Source organism: Mesoplodon mirus (genome assembly GCF_964341445.2).
Source record: "Mesoplodon mirus genome assembly, chromosome: 8".
NCBI lineage: Eukaryota > Metazoa > Chordata > Mammalia > Artiodactyla > Ziphiidae > Mesoplodon > Mesoplodon mirus.
The window spans coordinates 4,818,815-4,838,411 of NC_138984.1; the positions used below are offsets into that span (position 1 = coordinate 4,818,815).

The following is a 19,597-nucleotide window of genomic DNA, read 5'->3' on the forward strand; positions in this document are numbered from 1 at the left end:
CAAGCCAGAGCATGTCATCCTGCTAGGATTCCACAAGCTGGGCACACAGCTGGGGCCACACACTGACTGTTTATTTTGTCCAAAAGGCTGGGTCTGTTTTCTACCCCACCAACGCGTGCGAGACATCTGCTGGGATTGAAACTTGTGGTTCGGGTCCAAAGGATGATCTTTACATAAACACTGCCACAGACACCTATGTAATAAGGAAACCGGATCTGTTTCCCTGAAGAATAGAAATGACTTCTTCTGGGAGATCTTTTTTTAAAGAGCATCCAACGAAGACAAAAAAATACAAGAGTCGTGTGGGTATTTTTTTTTTTTTTTAAAGGAAGTGGTCAGTCTCCTGCTTCCACAGCGCCCAAAGTAAGTTAAAGGTAGAGCCCAGTGCTGCTGGAGCATCCTGTCCAAGAAAACATCTGAGAAAACCAGCATCGTTGGCAGCCCAGGGGAGCTGAGGGGGTGATACGGCAAGGCTGGGGAAGGAGAGGCTTGTGGGGCAGCTCTGTCCAGCAGCATATTCTGTACCTTCTCATAAACTCTTGGCCTTGCCTGCCTGTCGGTCCAGGAGCACTGGTCAGGGTGGTCATCTGGGAGTTTAAATTGGCTAGCTCACAAAGGAGCTGTCTAGATTAGCCCCTGCAAAGGGGGCCCAGCCTTACAGACCACGTTCTCTGATGCAGGCAACACTCTGAAGGTGACACACTTTGACTGCAATAGAACAATTCAGGGCCCTCACCACGCTGGCCTATTTCCCCACGAGCTTGATTCAGTCGTTTACTCTTGCTCCAGTCCTCCTTGTGTGCGAGACCCCGCCAAGATACTTGGGTTCAACAGGACACCACGTCGAAGGTGACTCGTGATAGAGTCAGGGTCCAGCTTGATGGAGTCTGTGTGCCGTGCATGTGTGCACAGGAAATAAATGCCCGTCCCACCAAGAGGAGAGCCACATGGCAACAGGTAAATGCTGGTTTTGAAGGGGCCGCTGAATGATACACATCTGATGCAACTCAAGCCTACTGCTCTCAGATGCCCAACCCCACCCCCTTACAGGCGCATGACCTTACTGGAATCCCACCCTCCAAAAAGCATGCCAGTTTCCTTTTTGGTAAATAAATTACCTCATCGTCAAAAGTTACGAGGATACACAGGAGCTGGCACAGTTATTCCACGAAGGACAAACACCATCTTTGTAGAAAACTATCTGAAAATGTCAGACTGTTTAGCCAAGTCCTTTTCCTTGGCTCCCTGGAGAGGAACAGGCTGTAGGCGCTGCTACTTGACATCAGTGCAGGTCCCCTGCTCCATGGCCAGTATGAGGGTGATGACCGACAGTACTGAAACCCAAAGCCACCAACCTGGGCAAGATTTCCCCAACATTTAACCACTTAGGTCCTCAGCACAAGTGGCCAATGAGCTTAGCGGTCTCTCTGCCATAATACATCTTGGAGATAACCCAGGGAGTGAGTGATACAGCGTGACCAGTGTTTGAGACCATTTGGTTCTATCACCTTTTGAAATTTTCCAGACTCAAATAATGGGGCCATTCTCCATGATGCAGAACTCTGGGACTTGAGTTAGCAACACATCTGCATGCTCTCAAATTTCTTATTAAGGGAAGTCAGGATTCTGCCCTTGGACGTCCCCTTGAATACCTCCTCCCATCTGGAACCAAAGAATGCCAGTCTAACTCACCTGCTGGGGCTCTGTAGCTCCCAATAACGTCGACTAGAACAGATCCATTCCAGGCACCTGCCAGAGAATATACCTGAAACTCACTGCCCTCTAAACCTTCACCCAAAGCTCAGCTGTACAGACAAAATCAGTGAAGGATTACAAGGAAGGTCATGCCATCCCGTCATGCTCTAGTAATTCAAATCCACTTCTAGATTAAGCCACCCCCTTACGGAACTGTGTACCTGCATCAATAATTCCAGTTCCCAAGAGACTGGCATTAACTGAAATGCACTTTAAAATGACATTGGCTCTTGCTTGCCCTACAATTACATAACAAAGCCCCACTGTGCTCCTTTTCTGGATTCCAATAATATCCATGCATACATAGGAAAAAAAAAAAAAGATGGCATTGAGGACCATCACAAGAAGCAGACCGTGTGGGAGAATGTTTGAAGAACCGATGGTGATTATATCACCAAGCGGTTGAGATGAAAAGTAAGTGGGCATCAGCCCTCCTACAGGAATGTTCCAGTACCATCTTTTGTTGTTATCATCTTTCCCCCTTGCCAAGAAGGAGCAAATGCCCCTCTGACGGCACCTGAACTTAGCAGGTGAGCGTAAGGTGACTTAAGATGCATCGTCAATCAGATATGACTTTTTTTTACTTCCCAGCAAGAAGATGGTGACTGCACGTCTCCCTCTAAGTAACATAAAGCAAATGGGTCAATAATGAGGCTTTGCTGTCTGATGGGGTCTTTGGAAGAACTACGCCAGGGAAAAGGGGCAGCCTCCTTGTTGATGGAGCAGCTTTGTGGAGAGAACCCCAAAGACCTGGAGGGGGACAGGACTGTCACAGGCAGGTCTCATGGGATGGTATTAAGTCTCTGATTTGGAGGTCACTGGAGAAGCAGCCTGACTCCACTCCCCAAATAACCCCAAATAAATCAAGCACAAAGGAATTTCCTCTGTAAAAGAAGGAGTGTATATCACAAAAGTCTACTTAATGGTGAAGCATGAGAAGCATTCCATCAACAGGAGAAACACACCAGAGACACCTAAAGAAACACATGCTTTTTAACACGGTTCAGAAAGGTGAAGCCACTGCTGTAAGGCAAGAGGGAAAAGGGCAATTCACCCCAGCAAGCAAATTACACAGCGAGGGTACCATTTGTTACCCATCCTACTGGAAAGGTTTTTTAAAAAGGGAAATGTTCCTGAGAGTGCAGGGGAAAAAGCCACAGGAGATGAACTGATACCGTCTTTCCAGGAATGTGGCACTACATGCCCAAAGCCCATAAAAGCATACACTGTTCAACTCAGGAAGGCTATGGCTAGGAATCTGCGGGAAATGGATGAGGACACCGAAGTGTCAAAAGAGGACACTGATTAGAGTTACTGACAACAGCAAAAATCATTCAAAATGTAAATTTACTTGCCAAATGTCTGTTCTGGAGATACTGTTAAGTCAGTTAGGGCACATGTGCAGAATGAATGTTATGTAACTATTTATAATGGTGGTATACATTTGCTGACATGGGAAGGTGCCTATGATCTTGCATCGTCTAGGAGAGCAGGCCACATGCCATGTGCACAGGGGGACTGCATGCTTGTGGAAGGAAAAAGCACAGAGTGTAGAAATGGCTGGGAATATACACCCCAAAATGTGAGCAGTCACGTTTTCCAGTGGGTATTTGGGGATTTTCATCTTCTTCAGTATGTTTATTTCTAACTTCTTGCCAATCACTGTGCAATTTTTTTAAAGTCTTTAAAATGAAAAGCTTAACACTGTGATATAATCAAACAACCAGCTAATACTATATATTCTAATCTACGCATTTGTCTACAACAAGGCAGATAAACATCACGCAGGATTCATGGAATGCGTTGTTCTGGAATAGTCATTACACCCCGTCTTCAGGTTTTACCAAAGCTTTCTAAAAGAGCTCACCGTGGGTGGAATGTCTACATTTCCCCCAGTGATGAAATTAATTGCCTTTTAATCTATCTTATAAAAATCACCAGCATAAGAGATTTTATTACACAGAGAAAACGAACTTGCCTCGCAAACTGGTATGTGTTCTTATCGGACAATAAAAACTGACTCATGAATTGCATTTAATTCTTGTTTTTGTTCTCAGCTGCTCGAGCTGACCCTGGGTTCCCTAGTCTAGATTTTCAGACAGATCTCTTTTTCTCCTCCTTTCTCTTTTACTACTTGCTCCTGTCTTTTTACTCTCACTTAAAATTTTTACTCTCATTTAAATACTACTTTAACCTCTAACAGAGCTGAAAGGCTTGACTGTGCTGGGACCCCCTCTGCCCCTCACAGCCCAACACCTGCTAATTTCTCTGAAGGAGCAATACTCACATGTAAACTTGGATGATAGGTCAGCACACCATTGTCACACAGGGTGACGTATTTCTTTTTCCATTCTTTGTTCAGTGATTTGCCACTTCGCTTCAGCAGCATGCCCTGTAAGGAAAAAGGAGGCAGGCAGAAATTAATAAATATAAATTATAAAGTCCTGTGTCCATTTTTTAAAAAAAGAGTAGGCACAGAGGTAATTTTTAAATTGTTAAACTTTCATTTTCTCTATGCCATCTTAAAATGGAAATGACACATTTTTAGCTTGGTAATTTGATTTTCTCCTTTCTTTTTCATACAACGTATTTATATCAACCAATTTCCTTTCGTGTATGTGTGTGTAGAACTTAACTTTATGACATTAATGAGTGCTAAGATATGCCATTGGTTCAATAAATATAATACAAGCCATCCTGATGTGCTACATTCATACCTTTTCTTATAACTAAGTTATAAGCACATGGAGCCCCTAAAGGTATTAAAAAGGAACCTACATTTCCTTTTCTAAAAATAAGACGGTAATCGGGCTTCCCTGGTGGCGCAGTGGTTGAGAGTCTGCCTGCCGATGCAGGGGACAAGGGTTCGTGCCCCGGTCCAGGAAGATCCCACATGCCGCGGAGCGGCTAGGCCCGTGAGCCATGGCCGCTGAGCCTGCGCGTCCGGAGCCTGTGCTCCGCAACGGGAGAGGCCACAACAGTGAGAGGCCTGCGTACCGCAAAAAAAAAAAAAAAAAAAAAAAAAAAGACAGTAATCATATTTTTACCTTATGATATTTACAAATAAGAACATTTTTTATAGTTTTTCATTTCAGATCTTTATTTATTAAAAATGAAATTCCAGGGCTTCCCTGGTGGCGCAGTGGTTGAGAGTCCGCCTGCTGATGCAGGGGGCGCGGGTTCGTGCCCCGGTCCAGGAAGATCCCACATGCCACGGAGCGGCTGGGCCCGTGAGCCATGGCCGCTGAGCCTGTGCGTCTGGAGCCTGTGCCCCGCGATGGGAGAGGCCACCACCGCAGGGAGAGGCCCGCGTACCGCAAAAAAAAAAAAAAAAGAAATTCCATTTGCAAACTTAGCAACGGCATTTAATAGAGGAACTGTGTATAATTTACTTTAACCTATTTTTAATGAAATCACATTACGGCTTCTTGAAAACCATTCAAAACTTGAAACCAACACACTTCTGAAGTATATTTAATCCAGTCTTCCTTAGATGACTGAGGAGAATTTATTCTTGTTTTAACTACCAATTCCCAGCAAACCTTCTGCCTTGTTTGTAGGTTCTCCTGAGTTAAGAAAACCGAAGGCAGCCCTGAGCTCTGCCAGGCCCAACACCTTGACTTTGCACTTTCTCTTTCCCTTTTGGGGCTTCGCGCCTTCCTTACTCAGTCAATTTCAACTTGAGCTTTCATATCTGGATTCGTCTAACTCCTGTTCACAGAAAAGAAGGAAAACAGAAGAACCTCCTTCCTTGCTCTTCCTCTTGCTGCCCATTTATAAACCTACATGATGATAATTATGACTGAGAAAGCATAAGACTAATGCTAGTGAATTCACCCAGATCGAGGCAGAAAGAAAGTTGTAAGTTTGAAATAGAATCCGACACCTCAAAGAAGCAGAGGCATCCTGAGTCCCCTTGGGAATTTTTACCAGCCTCCATCCGCCTCCTGATTCTATTGATCAGGAACCAAAATACAAGAAAAAAATCAAGTAAGCATTTTTTATGCAATAGAATTAAGTTCCAATTAATTACCAATATTGTGACATTATTTTTACACCAAATGTTACACATATAATGGATTATGAACCAACTCGGAACTCTGACCACAAATGTTTATTGTCGCTGAAAGAAAATATTTCAAAGTTTGAGGCAACCCACAAAGTAAACCTTTGGAAAAGCATTTCTTTCCAAGTTCTTCAAGAAAGCATGTGACATAAAGCTGCAGACCTTGATTTCTCGGAATCTCAACCAATATAAACCAAACATGGCACTGAAACCAACAAAGGGAAGCAGGCCCAGAGGAAAATTTTACTTACATACCAAGGCGACACAAGTTCCAGGACATCGTAAGAACCAGTGGGAGAGGGGTGGTCGCCATTGGTGACAATGAATTAGTGACAATGAAAAAGCAACACTTAAAATCATGAAATGTCCCTCCCTGGTGGGATTTCTAAGATATTAAAACTTAGCCTAACAGAATGTGACACAAGTTCTCCTGCAGGCTCACATTTTCCCACCACCATCCATTTTAGCTGGAATTCCAACAATACCAGGGTTTGGGGTTACTATGTGTCACTGGTGGCTGAGAGCCGCCCTGGGCCTCAGAAAGCTTTTCCTCCAGCCTCAAACGAAATGCAGGCCGCAGGTCACACCCCAGGGCTCCGTGCAGATGGACATACAGAAGTCTTTCAGCTAGCACGTGGGCACTTTCAAGAGCAAATCCTACAATCCCCGGTGAAAGGTATAAAGACTTATTTCTTAAGGGAATAAAGGGAAAACTTATCAGGAGGCCACGTGAAGAGACGACGTCATAGTTTTCTGGGAAATTAAATTAGGCCAATTTGTTTGGTCGTAGGAAAACGTAATGTCTTGTTGGAAAAAAAAAATCCAAATCTTGACAATCTTAAGTAAATTCCGTGGTTCACCTCGCAGGATTATCTCTGATTACATTACTATTCAAATGCTGCAACATTCAGCAGACCTGAACACCCTGGTGGCCTAGGAGCCATATTTCTGCCCTTCAGCCTTGGCCCCACCTGGGTTTATTATCCCACCCCTCACAGAGCCCACCCCACCAAGACTGCAGTAGAGACTGAACCGATTGGCTGCCTGGCTCCCTACGTCACGCTGCATGCAAGATGGGGTCGCCCAGCTGCTGGTCTGGGCAGAGCAGGACCAGGGAAGGTGCACTTTTCTTTCAGTGGCTTGAGCGCTAGCAGGTGCTGATGCGTTTCTAAGTGTCGTCATTTTTCTCTCTCTCACTCGCTCCCCGTAAGCAGCAGGGCAGGGGTAGCAGAGTTATGACGGCTCCCTCGTTACAGACGTGTACTCTGACCAGAGGTAAGGGAGTTCGTTAGTGATGGGAAGTGACAGGACCAGCCACCGTGCCCTCTTCATTCCTGCCATTATACTGGGCTGCTGAGTTCTGGCCTGTGGGCAATGACCACAATGGTCAAACCGACCAGTGTCCCCACCACTGCCTGGCCTACAGCCTCGAAGCACCAGCTCCCTCCTCCCAGAGCACAAAACCCAAACGTGGGGAGCGGCGGGTCACCCAGGATCCTGGAGGCACCTCCAGTCTGGTTCCTCTCTTGAGAGGGCACTGAGAATCCAGGATTGCAAGGGAATATAAAATACCAGTAGCATTTGGTCTGGTATTTTACATTCACGCAGTGAAAGAACAGATAAGCACCATTCTAACATGAACAAATTCAAATCTGTTCCTGAAAATACACTGTATACGGATCCAGAGGAAGGGGTTTCTGTTTGCTAAATCTTAAGAGTACGCTGAAAATGCCCTAAACTCTGAGTGTCCTGGAGAGAGGGGAGACCAGGATGAGGATTTATGGAAGCAAATCTCCAGCTTACTAAAAGATTCCAGGAAGCTGGGGGTCAGGCTGTTGCAAGTGGAGAAGGCCAGACCTCTTGATGGGGTGGAGAAGGTCAATGAGGCACAGAGGAGCCAACGGTCCAGGAATGGCGCCCCGGACTGAGCAGGGAACGCAGGGTCCGCATCTGCGTTTCCAGATTTCCTGATGACCCAAGAGAAGAAGAAAAACTGGAGCTTTATGTGACGGCTCCTTACTTTAGAATGTCAGCAACAGATTACACACCATCTGTGCGTAATTCAGGCCAAACCCAACACGTCTGCAGGCCAGACGCAGGCACCTCTGTGTCTGTGACCTCCGGCTAAGAGTTAGCAGAAGGCGGTAGCGGGGTCCGGAACAAGGTGCTGGACCTCCCACGGCTGGGCCACATGGGACCTCCATCCTATCACCCAGACAACAGCCATCCACAGGCTTGCATTTCCTGGAAGGGGAGTCCCAGGAAAGCCCAGGGCTGTGGATTAATGCCCACAGCTCTGGATGTCAGGGTCCACTTCTGCACTTACGTGTGTGGACCTTTAGAAAAGGTCAGCCAAAACACTAGGAGAAACCAGCAAACTGTGTGGTCTCTCCATAAATAATAAAAAGAGCCCCATCCTGAAAAACATGATGAAACACGAGGTCTTTGGTGAGTCAAGGGCGTGGGAGGCAGCAAAGCAGGATGAACTTTTGTAATCAGAGGTTCAACTGAACTTCAAATGAGGAGACTCAGGAAACAGCTTCTGTGGATTAAAGATGTGTTTCCTTTTGCTTTCTTTCTATTTTTTTTCTTAAATTAATTCTGAACCCTGATTTTTATTTTTTTTTGCGGTACGCGGGCCTCTCACTGTTGTGACCTCTCCCGTTGCGGAGCACAGGCTCCGGACGCGCAGGCTCAGTGGCCATGGCTCACGGGCCCAGCCGCTCCGCGGCATGTGGGATCTTCCCGGACCAGGGCACGAACCCGTGTCCCCCGCATCGGCAGGTGGACTCTCAACCACTGCGCCACCAGGGAAGTCCCCTGAACCCTGATTTTTAGAGAGTATTTGCATCAAGTGGGAATCACAGAATTTCAGAATCCCAAGAGACTCTGGAAGTCAAACCATTCCATCCTGAATCTGCTAGACCAATATTTATGGTTGATCCCTGCCCGGGGTCACCCTGCTCAAGAATCCCTGGGGGTACAGTGAACCCATGGGCCTGGACCCCTAGAGCTGCCTGAGCAGGGCTCCGCTGCCCTCCGGGAGGCAAGCCTGGTCTGTAACTCAGGAGTGCAGCCTGCCCCCAGCATGCCCTTCTTTTGAGGGACCAAGGACAGTTGCCACAAAGGCCCAATGAGATGTCACAGAGCTACGTAGCCAAGCCCCTTCTTAGCCCCAGACTCCTCCCAAAGCGAAAGGTTCCAACGCTCTGACACAGTGGGACTCTCCTCTTGAGCACAGGCAGTGTCCCGCAAAGTGCTGAAGGGAGAGCACCCACCACCTCCCGTTAGGACAAACGTCTACCGATGAAGCAGGATGCTCTAACATGCTAGCAACCCCTCACTGCAGGCTGAGCCCCTACACTGGATCCCCCATGCTTCTGCCATCCCAGACTTACACCATTTCTACTCTAACTACCAGGAAAATGGAAAACCCTAAAAATAGTTCATTTTAAACGTTTGAAGGACACGAAGCCCTGATCCCACAAGCTAGAAGATGACAGAGGCCGGAGGCGCTCTGCCAGAGACTCACGGGCGGGCAGCTCCCATCAGCGAGTGTAAATGGCCCTTCTGATTCTAAGTCTCTTTGATTCTGTGTGACCCAGGGCAAGAGCGCGTGGCAGAATGTCAAAATGTATACTTGGTCTATCTTTCAGATGCCACTTTTGTACATGTAAAAACGATTTCCTGCTTAAGATGGTTTCTTGTGGACCAGCTATCCCAGTGTAGACGTCAATTACAGTTAATGCTTTATTTGAACTTCGTATGGCTTATGCATCTGTCTTAAATATTTTTTATTTCAAAACAGTATCGGGCTCATTGTGAGCCAGACGCTGCTCTAAGGGCCTTACAAGTAAGGATTAACTCACTGAAAGCTTGTGACGACCTGACGGTAATTACTATGACTATCCCCATTTTACAGATGAGGCCACTGAGGCACAGAGCGGCTATGTAACTTGCCCAACTCACACAGCCAGCTTGGTCGCTGGTTTCAAGACAGCTTCCAATGCACCAGGCTTCGTGGCATTTGTGTCCCTGTGTAAATCACCCCACACTGACTCAGGGGTGCCTGAGACTCACTTTAACCAACAGCAGCAGCTGCAGTGATGGTACCCACACGGGGTTTAAACCTTGAGAAATCCTGGCAGCTTCCGCTCTGGGGAGCTCCGGCCAAGAGGCCGTGCTGTGCTCTGTCCACAGTCCTGAACCACAGGCTTCTGAGCAATAATAATAGCTTTTTTCAAATCATTAGGGTTTGGGGTAGAGTATTAGGCAAAAATAGACTAGAAAAGCAGAACTAGCATCCTGCGTTGCTGTAACAAAAATCAAAAACACATGTAACTGGCTTGGAACCAGGCAGCTGGCTGAGGCTGGCAGGGACTGAACAGCTGGAAGGACCGTGCTCCCTGAGGTTGGAGAAAGGGATCCGACTTGTGTGCTGGCAGGACGGACAGTTAGCAGACCTGCTCCCTGTGGGAACATGCAGCACAGCCAGGATGCGCAGTGAACCCCTGGATGGACGTGGCTAAGATTTCCTAGCGGAATGCCAAACAGGCTAACTGCTCTGATGAGTCTGGGAGGAGGGAGAGGAGATCAAGGTAGTTTTCAAGCAGAATTAGAAAAAATATTTCTGATTTAAAAACCTTACTGGACCAGACCACGAGAAAAACTGTTTCTCAATCCCAGCTTCGCCTGCAGTAGAAAACTCTGAGAGTAAGAACTGGCCTCAGAACAAAGATCGAATCCAGGGAATGGCAGGAGATGTGATCTCAGACCCCACCAAGAGTGTGGCAGTCAGACCCCCTTCTTGAGAACTCAGAAAGATTTAAGCTACCCCCTTCCCATTATCAGAAGACGTGTGGATCAGAGACAGGAACCTGTGGACTGGCTTTTGCCTAATGGACAAAACTTGTAATTTGATACAAAGGACACTCACAAGGTTTTTAAAGGAATTACACCACTTTGGACTAAAAAGCACAGAGGGGACTTCCCTGGTGGCGCAGTGGTTAAGAATCTGCCTGCCAATGCAGGTGACTCGGGTTCAAACCCTGGTCCGGGAAGATCCCACATGCCACAGAGCAACTAAGCCCGCGCTCCACAACTACTGAGCCTGCGCTCTAGAGCCCGTGAGCCACAACTACTGAGCCCGCGTGCCACAACTACTGAAGCCCGTGCACCTAGAGCCTGTGCTCCGCAACAAAGAGAAGCCACGGCAATGAGAAACCCGAGCACCGCAACCAAGAGTAGCCCCTGCTCGCCGCAACTACAGAAAGCCCAGGCACAGCAACGAAGACCCAACACAGCCATTAAATAAATAAATAAATAAATAAACTCATTAAAAAATAAAATAAAATAAAATAAAAAGCACAGAGAAGTTTCAAAATGAAAAGAGGCCCTGGGCTTTCAACCCAAGTACAGGCTGAGAAAGCTACATAGCTGTGAACACAGGCCATTTCTTATGGAGAAGGAAGGGTGACTCAGACGGCAGAGCCCAGGGCCAAGGAGGAGGCCCCTGGGAGCAGAACACACCTGTGCTGTGGACCAGTAACATCTACAGCTGTCCTGTCCCGCTCCTCCTGTCTGGAATAAGGAACCTGCTGTGGCTCTCCTGTGCTGGTGTCAGCGCCGAGTGCGTGCGTGCGTGCGTGCATGTTTATGTGTATGATAACTGGTCCCTTGAGTACCTGGTCTTCAGAGGGAAAGGTCACATCCCAGGAGCCTCATCTACATGTGCACCTGATGTAGATGACAGCCTGAGCCAGATGCCATGATAGAATGAGACTTGGTGAACCTGGGGACAGGGTGAAGGTATTTTGCACGTGGGCGGGCAGATTGAAGTAGCTAGTCTCCGAAGATGACCCTCAAACACTCAGCTCACTGTCATCCCAGGCCCTCAGACTCAATTTAACTAATAGAATGTGGTGGGAATGATGCTATTGTTCTGGCCGAAGTCTTAAGAAGGCCTGGAAGCTCCTGTTTTTGTGCCCTTGGGCGCCCTAGCATCCTTGTAAGAAATTGGACCACTTTTCTAGGGAGACAGTGAGAAGGGAGAGACCCTGAGACTACATGGAGGAGAATCGGGGTCTCGGATACACGATGGTCGTCGACCTGCTGGCATCAACCCCCAGCCGTAGGAGCCACGTCTGCTGAGGCACCAGATGTGACTGAAGAAATCATCTTGTATGCCCCAGCCCTAGAAGGCATTTTGTGGAGCAGAAACGAGCTGTCCCCAACATCCCTGCTCCAAATTCCTGACCCATAGAGCCATGAGCAATAATAAAATGGTTACTGTTTTAAACCACTATGATTTGGGTTAATTACCAGCAACATATAACCAATGCAGTGGGGCGAGCCGGGAGCGATAGTCTATACTCATAACCAGAAGCTACACCACCTTCCTGTGAAGCATTTCACCCTCCAGACCAATTCAAAGCTTTAACATCTTTTACTAGTTTGCATAGTAAGAAATGTAAGGGCTTTGTGACATCTCAAATATTCCTCTTCTCTTACTTAGAAATGGCAAACGTTGATCTAATTGCCACCACCTCATTCATTTACTGATGCATCAGAAAGACTGATTTTTAATGCTCTACAACCAAAACATCAGATTCTAGGCAGGCATTTCTTGCTTTTTTGGCTCAGGGAACTTTTTCTATGGTGGAGCAAAGAGTAGAATTGTCTTTTGGCTGCAATCTCTTTATTAGTCATGTGTATACTCTGCGTAGTCCCAAGCGGTCATTGAAAGCCAAAAGCAATGTTAAGTGTACAAGCTTTAAATAACTTACAAAGTTAATGTAATGAATGTAAGTGCTATCTGAAATCCATCACTCAGTGCCCGCTGCAGCCCCAAGCTGTGATAAAACACCACTCATAAATTTATATTAAAACTCTGTTCGATAGCAATTATTTACCAACAAAGATTTACTGATTGCATTAGAGGCTGGGGGTCTAAAGCAGGCAAATCAGTCTTTGTTTTGAGTTGCAGGGACCATTGGCGTTGGCGTCTGTGAGCACAGAGATCATCACGACACCGGAGGAACATTTAACAGCCAGGGTCCTACGAGGCAACGGAGGACCAGCCAGCTGCAGGCTGCGCCACGGAAAGATCAGACCATCGACAGACACATCCACGAAGCACTGATCTTTGCTCTGAGGCAGCATTTCTCATCTGCTTTAACAGCCACTGGAGGCCATGCATGCATCTGACTGAAAGCAAGGGAGAGGCCATGTGTGATTCAGCAGTGATATAAATTGAATTATCCTGCTGCACTTGAGGGGGTGCCAATAGCTTCCTAATTACCAAGTTTAAAAAGACGATAGTTTTTCCAGGGTTTGAAATCATCCACACAAGTTCAGAAATGTTTAGTATTTCTGCTTCTAAAAAAGAAGTGTGGTTTGAGTCCTTCTTTGGTTCTACAATGAACACTTGTTAAGGGTGCCTCGGGGACTTTATGATTCGCATTCTTAGTAATTTTGAGTAGATTCTCATGATAGCAGTTAAAGGTTTTCTATGGAATTTCTAAAATGTCGCAGAGAAAAGCTGGCATCTTTACCTGAGATCCAAAGAGTAAGATCACCAATCATTCAATTTTCACACTTGCATTTAGTACTTTTATTCCCATCAAGATTTTTCCTGTAACATGTATTATACTTGTGGTTTACTTATATTTTGTTGACTTAAAGAAAAAAAATAAACTAGGAAAGGGCATTTGGGTGAGTGGTACATTTCATCATTAGAAATTGGGGAAGCACAGGAGTCGAACGACCATACAAGGGACAGGGACATTCTTCTCCCCTGTCAGGGGCTCCTGCAGAAGCCCCTCCAGCTGGGCATCACTCCCTGCTGTGTCTCCCCCGATAGCCCACTCTTCCAGAACGGAACTTCTCTCTCCATCCTATTCCTGCTCTCTCATTAGGCTAAGCTGTCCCTTGCAGATAACAAATATACACTTTACCAAGAGCATGCCTGGACCCAAAGGAGTGGAAATTCATGCACAGAAGTGTCTGTTGCAGGAGGTGAAGTCTGTGCCCGCCTCCCCTCACATCCTTCCATCACTTACACGTGGGACCGAGACGACATCAGCAAACTCCCCATTAGGAGCGTTGGACGTATAATCCTGAGCGCTGGGCTCATCCCCATTTTAACAGGAATCTCAACGCCAGTGCACCCTACAGAGACTGTGAGCGCTGGGAATCCTGCAGCACTGGGGCTGGCAAAGTCTGGCCTGTGGGCCGAATCCGATCTTCTGCCTCTTTTTGTAAATAAAATTTCATTGGAACGCAGCCATGTCCATTCTTACATAGGGCTGCTTTCACCCAGTACAGCTCAAGAGTTGCAGGAAAGACCGTGTGACTTGCAAAGCGTAAAATACTAGCTATATGGACCTTAAAAGGAGAAGGTTGCTGAGCCCTGCTATAGGATATGGAACCATGAAGAAGCAATTGGCAGCCACTGACTTAATTTACTTTATTTTTTAAAATAAATTTATTTATTTTATTTATTTATTTTTGGCTGCGTTGGGTCTTCATTGCTGCACGCGGGCTTTCTCTAGTTGTGGTGAGCGGGGGCTACTCTTCGTCGTGGTGTGTGGGCTTCTCACTGCGGTGGCTTCTTTCGTTGAGGAGCACGGGCTCTAGGCACACAGGCTCAGTAGCTGTGGCTCACTGGCTCTACAGCGCGGGCTCAGTAGTTGTGGCTCGCGGGCTCTAGAGCGCAGGCTCAGTAGTTGTGGTGCGCGGGCTTAGTTGCTCCACGGCATGTGGGATCTTCCTGGACCAGGGCTCAAACCTGTGTCCCCTGCACTGGCAGGTGGATTCTTAACCACTTCACCACCAGGGAAGTCCCAACTGACTTAATTTAAAGTTGGCAAATTCTGCTCTTTTCCCCCAAGTTCCCATCTTGCATCCTCCCCTTACTCCTGCTGAAGACCCTCTTACACTCTAGCACTCTATGGAAGCTGGGCTCTGGGCTTCCATAACCTCTGCTGAAACAAGCATCACCTGGACCCTTAGAATAATGGTTGTTCTGGGCTGAATTATATTCCCCCTAAATTTTTATTGTGAAGTCCTAATCCCCAGGACCTCAGAATGTGACTGCATTTGGAGATACAGGGCCTTTAAAGAACCTATGGCTAATGAGGCCTTTAGGATGGGCCCTAACCCAGAATGACTGATGTCCTTATAGGAAGAGATTCAGACACAGACACACATGAAGGGAAGATGATGTGAAGACACAGGGAGAAGATGGCCAACCACAAACCAAGGCACGAGGCCTCCAAAGAAGGACATCACCTTGATCTCAGACTTCCAGGCTTCAGGACTGTGAGAAAATAAATGCCTGGGTTTTTTTTGTTTTGTTTTGTTTTTTAGCGGTACGCGGGCCTCTCACTGTTGTGGCCTCTCCCGTTGTGGAGCACAGGCTCTGGACGCGCAGGCTCAGTGGCCATGGCTCACGGGCCCAGCCGCTCCGTGGCATGTGGGATCTTCCCGGACCGGGGCACGAACCCGTGTCCCCTGCATCGGCAGGCAGACTCTCAACCACTGCGCCACCAGGGAAGCCCTAACTGCCTGTTTTTAAGGCTCCCAGTCTGTGGAACTGTAACCGAGCAGGACCCTATGGGGCCTTCCCGGGACAGATGCCCTCCCGCCCCACATGTCCTCCACCTGTCCCTTGTCTGTAGAAAAACTTTAATAAAAGTTTTGAATAAATTTAATCAGAGAAGTGAGAAAATGCAGGAAGAAAACAGTCAAGCAAGACAAAGTAATAGTTTAGCCATTAAACAAAGTCAAGGACCTTTAGTTCCTCCTCAAAGGCTACAGATAATATTCTAAGTCTTATCCCTTGAGCTGTTTTGCAGATACTGAAACCCACACCAGGTGGGAGAAGTTAACTGAATGCTGCCTACCAGCACACAGACCCCAGACGGGCTGGAACCAGAAGGTCAACGATGTTGACTCCCGATGACCTCACCACCAACCAATCAGAAGAGTGTCCGTGAGCTGATCACACACCCTCCAACCCCCCTCCCTCACCCCGTCTTTAAAAACCTGTCCCTGGAAGCCAACGGGGAAGTCAGGCCGTTTGAGCACGAGCTGCCTGGACCCCGTGCTTGGTGCCCTGCAATAAACACTGCCCTTCCGTTCACCACAACCCGGCGCCAGGAGACTGGCTTGACTGCGGGCAAGGGGACCCAAGTTTGGTTCTGGAACAGTACTTTGTTACGGCAGCCCTGAAAGACTAGTTCAATGGTGCACAAACAGGTTGTAAGCTGCTGTAGGACAGAGAAATGGTCTCATCCACTGGCACCCAGCACAGCAGGTAGTACAGCCCGGACCTCACCACGAATGCCCTGCAGGTCCCCACGTCACACAGCATCTTCAGCTCTCAACTCCCTGCTCGCTCGAGTCTCACTTTTCCTCCCCAGTAGGACGTGTTCCCTGAGTATCCATCAGGCACCTCAAATACAGCACACCCCAACAGACTGGGAATTCTGGGGCGCCAGCTCTGTCGGAGCTGGCATGCGGCGAGTCCTAAATAATCACCCCAATTTACAGATGTGCCTGGTTCTAAACTATCTCCCCAAATCCGGAATGTCTCCAAATAGCAGAGCAATCCATCGAAAACCTAAAACCAAAAACAAAAAAGCAGGGAGGGTGTAACGACCCGCCCCTCAATTACAAGGCCATCGAATCACATCGGGATGAGGGACCCACCTATTATAGGTTTAACAGGAAAAAGCAAGTGGGACAAAAATGACAAGACTATACACCGTGGATCAAAACAGCTTGTGGTTCTAGACGTAGAAAAATACTCTTAAGTAAAAGAAGAAAGTCAGTATAACAACCGTTCATTATATGCAAGAAGATAATTTTTATTAAATGGTCTCCCCAGATGCTCCTCAAACAGAAAAATACTAGCAAATTCATACACGTGAGGCTTGGCTGTCAGTGTTGGTAAAAGGAGACGGACCAATTCGACCAGGACCTGCAAGCTCTGCCACGACTCCACCATTTTAACTTTCCACCTAGTTTAGAGTGTTTCCATAGAAACAGCAGGAAGCCCCTCTTAGCTGAGCTCTTTTTTTGGAATAGTAATATCTGCATCCCTAGCCCCCCATCCAGAGGATCTATTACACCACAAATGGAAGCTTCGCTCCAGCCTGTGGAGGGAGTTGGGGGACGAGGCCAAGGGACCAGTGAGGATTCTGGATCTCTAAGCAGCTTTCTGTCATTCTGCCAGGTTGTAGGGTACAAAGGGTTCCACTTTAATTGAGCTGTCAGCATCTCCGGCAATCCTATAAAGCCTCGATTATGCACGGCGGGGTTAGTGACACACTTGTTATTGTGGTTGCCCTATTTGCGAAACCCAAGCCTGCACCACGCGCGGGTCAGCTCACCCGCGCGACCTTCCTGTCATTAGCCGCGTCGATTTCTACCTCACCGCTGAGAAAATCACAGGGCGCGGCTTCAAAGCGCCGGCCGGGACTGGATTCGACCAGGAGCTAATCACCCACAAATCCAGCTCAAATGGCAATAATTGGCTAAACTGCTCCCCTCTCCAGAGCTCAGCAGTAATTTGGGATAATAAAGAAAAGAATTATTCAGCCAACTGCCCCGGAATGGATGCTTTGTGACCGACACACTTCACATTTTAATAATGATGGACACGGAATCCAATTTAATTTCATGTCAACTGAATAACGAGACGGAGAACAATGATGGGGAAGGGAAAAAAGTTTGTTGGTTTTTTTCCCCCTTTTTAGAAAAGCACGTTAACCCTGAGGAACGCTGAAGAGATGTGAACTTCCCGTTAGGTCTGGCTGAATTATGAAGTCCCAACAAGAACCAAATGAATTCTAAACAGGGGTGGAAAAACAAAACAATGAGGCTGCTATATATTGGGATAATTTAGAACAACAACCAAAAACACTCCCCTCATCGAACGAAAAGAAAGGAAATGAAGAAGAAACCATTCCCACCAGGATGGACAGATCCTTCTTGATTTTTCTAGTTAATATCATCTCTTGATCACTTCGTTTGTCTTCCCTCTTACCTTGCCTCTTTCTGCCACCAGGGTTGCGGCAGCTGGGATGAGAGCTCTGCCCTAACGGCAGCCTGGTGACACGGCTGCGGTCACCCCGCAACACTGACTGCCGTCCGGGGGCCCAGCGGGCGCGCGGCGGAGCAGGGCTGCTCCATCATCATCCCAGTCCTGACCTGTCCTCCCACCCAGACCGCCCCTGGAGGCGAGAACCACAAACAAAACCTGCGGGCTGGAGATGGACTCCACTCGCTCGGAGCCGGTGAGACTTCTTTTACTAAAGAAAATCAAACTGAATTCAATCCCCCGCCTCGGAAGCCAGGACACCCCGGCGTCCAGCCGGGTGACAGCGTGAGGCCGAGGATGGAGGGGCCCCTTTGTGCGATGGGGGGCATTGCCCCAAGTACAAACTGTGGGGCGACACATGCGAACGTGTGTGTGCAAACGTGGCAGAGAGGAATTCCTGGACAAGCAACAATAAAAAACCTGCGGCTGCTTCTTTATTCAAGCAAATGATCCCTAAATCCAGTCATCAGCCCCCATACGATACCCACCAGGGCGACTGTTAGCATGCGTGTGAGCAGGGTATGTGTGGGACATGGAGGTTACCTGGTGTGAGACATCAGGTGAGCTATGAGTAGATTTTACATCTCCACCAGCTAAGTATTAGTCTTCTGCAGGGGAGATGCGTCTTTTCTCCCCTAACCGACACTTCTAAACGTGTCCTCCTTGGGATACACTCATTTCTCGCTTCCTTCTCGTTTCTCTCCTACCTGTCTGCCAACTGCCCGCCCACCTGCTTCAGATGCTGCCCCCACTGAGACCTGGTTTCTTTCCAGGTTACACTCTGCCCCTAGAAAGTCACCCGCAGCTGTGGACAGCTCTCCCAGGGCCCCCCAGGTAGCTCCTTCCCACCGTGTTCAGGCTCCCCGTCACGCCCAGACCGGGCAGCACTGCCAAACTGGTGAGAGTTGTCACCAACCGTGGCACCCCTGCCCCCGCCTCTCTCACCTCCTCAGCTGGCGTCTCCTAGTCAGCTTAAGTCCCCCCAGCTCTGGGCCTGCTATGCCCAGCGGAGTCACCACGAGCCCCAGGTGACAAGTGAGGACTCCACCTGTCCTCAGCTCTGAGGCTTGCTGTAGGTGTAAACCAAAACCACACACCAGATTTTGAAGGCTTAGCAGGAAAAAAGGGCAACTTTTTAAATTGGTTACATGCTGACATGATTTAAATTGGGATAGACTCAGTTAAACAAATCATTATTAAATTTCATTTCACTTTGTTCTTATTTACTCTTTCTAATATGAATACCAAAAGAGGGGTGCGACTGTATCTGTGGTTCACATTCTGTTTCTATCTGACACTGCTGCCTACCCAGATCACATCTGATCCCCCGTCGGGCTCGTGGGCTTCTGTAGCAGCAGCTTAACCAGGGGAGAGACCATTCTCATCTTGCTCATTTTTGTTTCCTATAGCCTGGCACACAACAAGTGCCCAAAAAAATGCTGTTGGACAAATGAACACATAACTGTATGACATAACCATCGCCGTGAATGGTAAAAGGTTTCATGGAGATTAAATAATTGTGCAAGGTAATATGGCCAGTGAGGAGGAAAACCCAAACTTGCATCCACATTGTCTGTAGGGCTCCAATCCTCTTATGGTAACCATGTGCCTTGCACTACACAGCAAAGGTGATTAGAAATAGCACGCTCGTAAGGAGATCTCATCAGACA

At 47.7% G+C, this 19,597-nt stretch overlaps 1 protein-coding gene across 5 annotated transcripts in view; it reads right to left on the reverse strand.

Moving 5' to 3' along the window:
* AGAP1 (ArfGAP with GTPase domain, ankyrin repeat and PH domain 1) overlaps positions 1 to 19,597 on the reverse strand; it is a 574,296-nt gene that overhangs the window by 209,189 nt on the left and 345,510 nt on the right. For all 5 annotated transcript variants that reach the window (XM_082631241.1, XM_082631240.1, XM_082631242.1 and 2 more), the window contains exon 10: positions 4,043 to 4,147. In XM_082631241.1, coding sequence (XP_082487367.1) covers positions 4,043 to 4,147 — 105 coding nt within the window. The remainder of the gene's footprint in view (positions 1 to 4,042; positions 4,148 to 19,597) is intronic.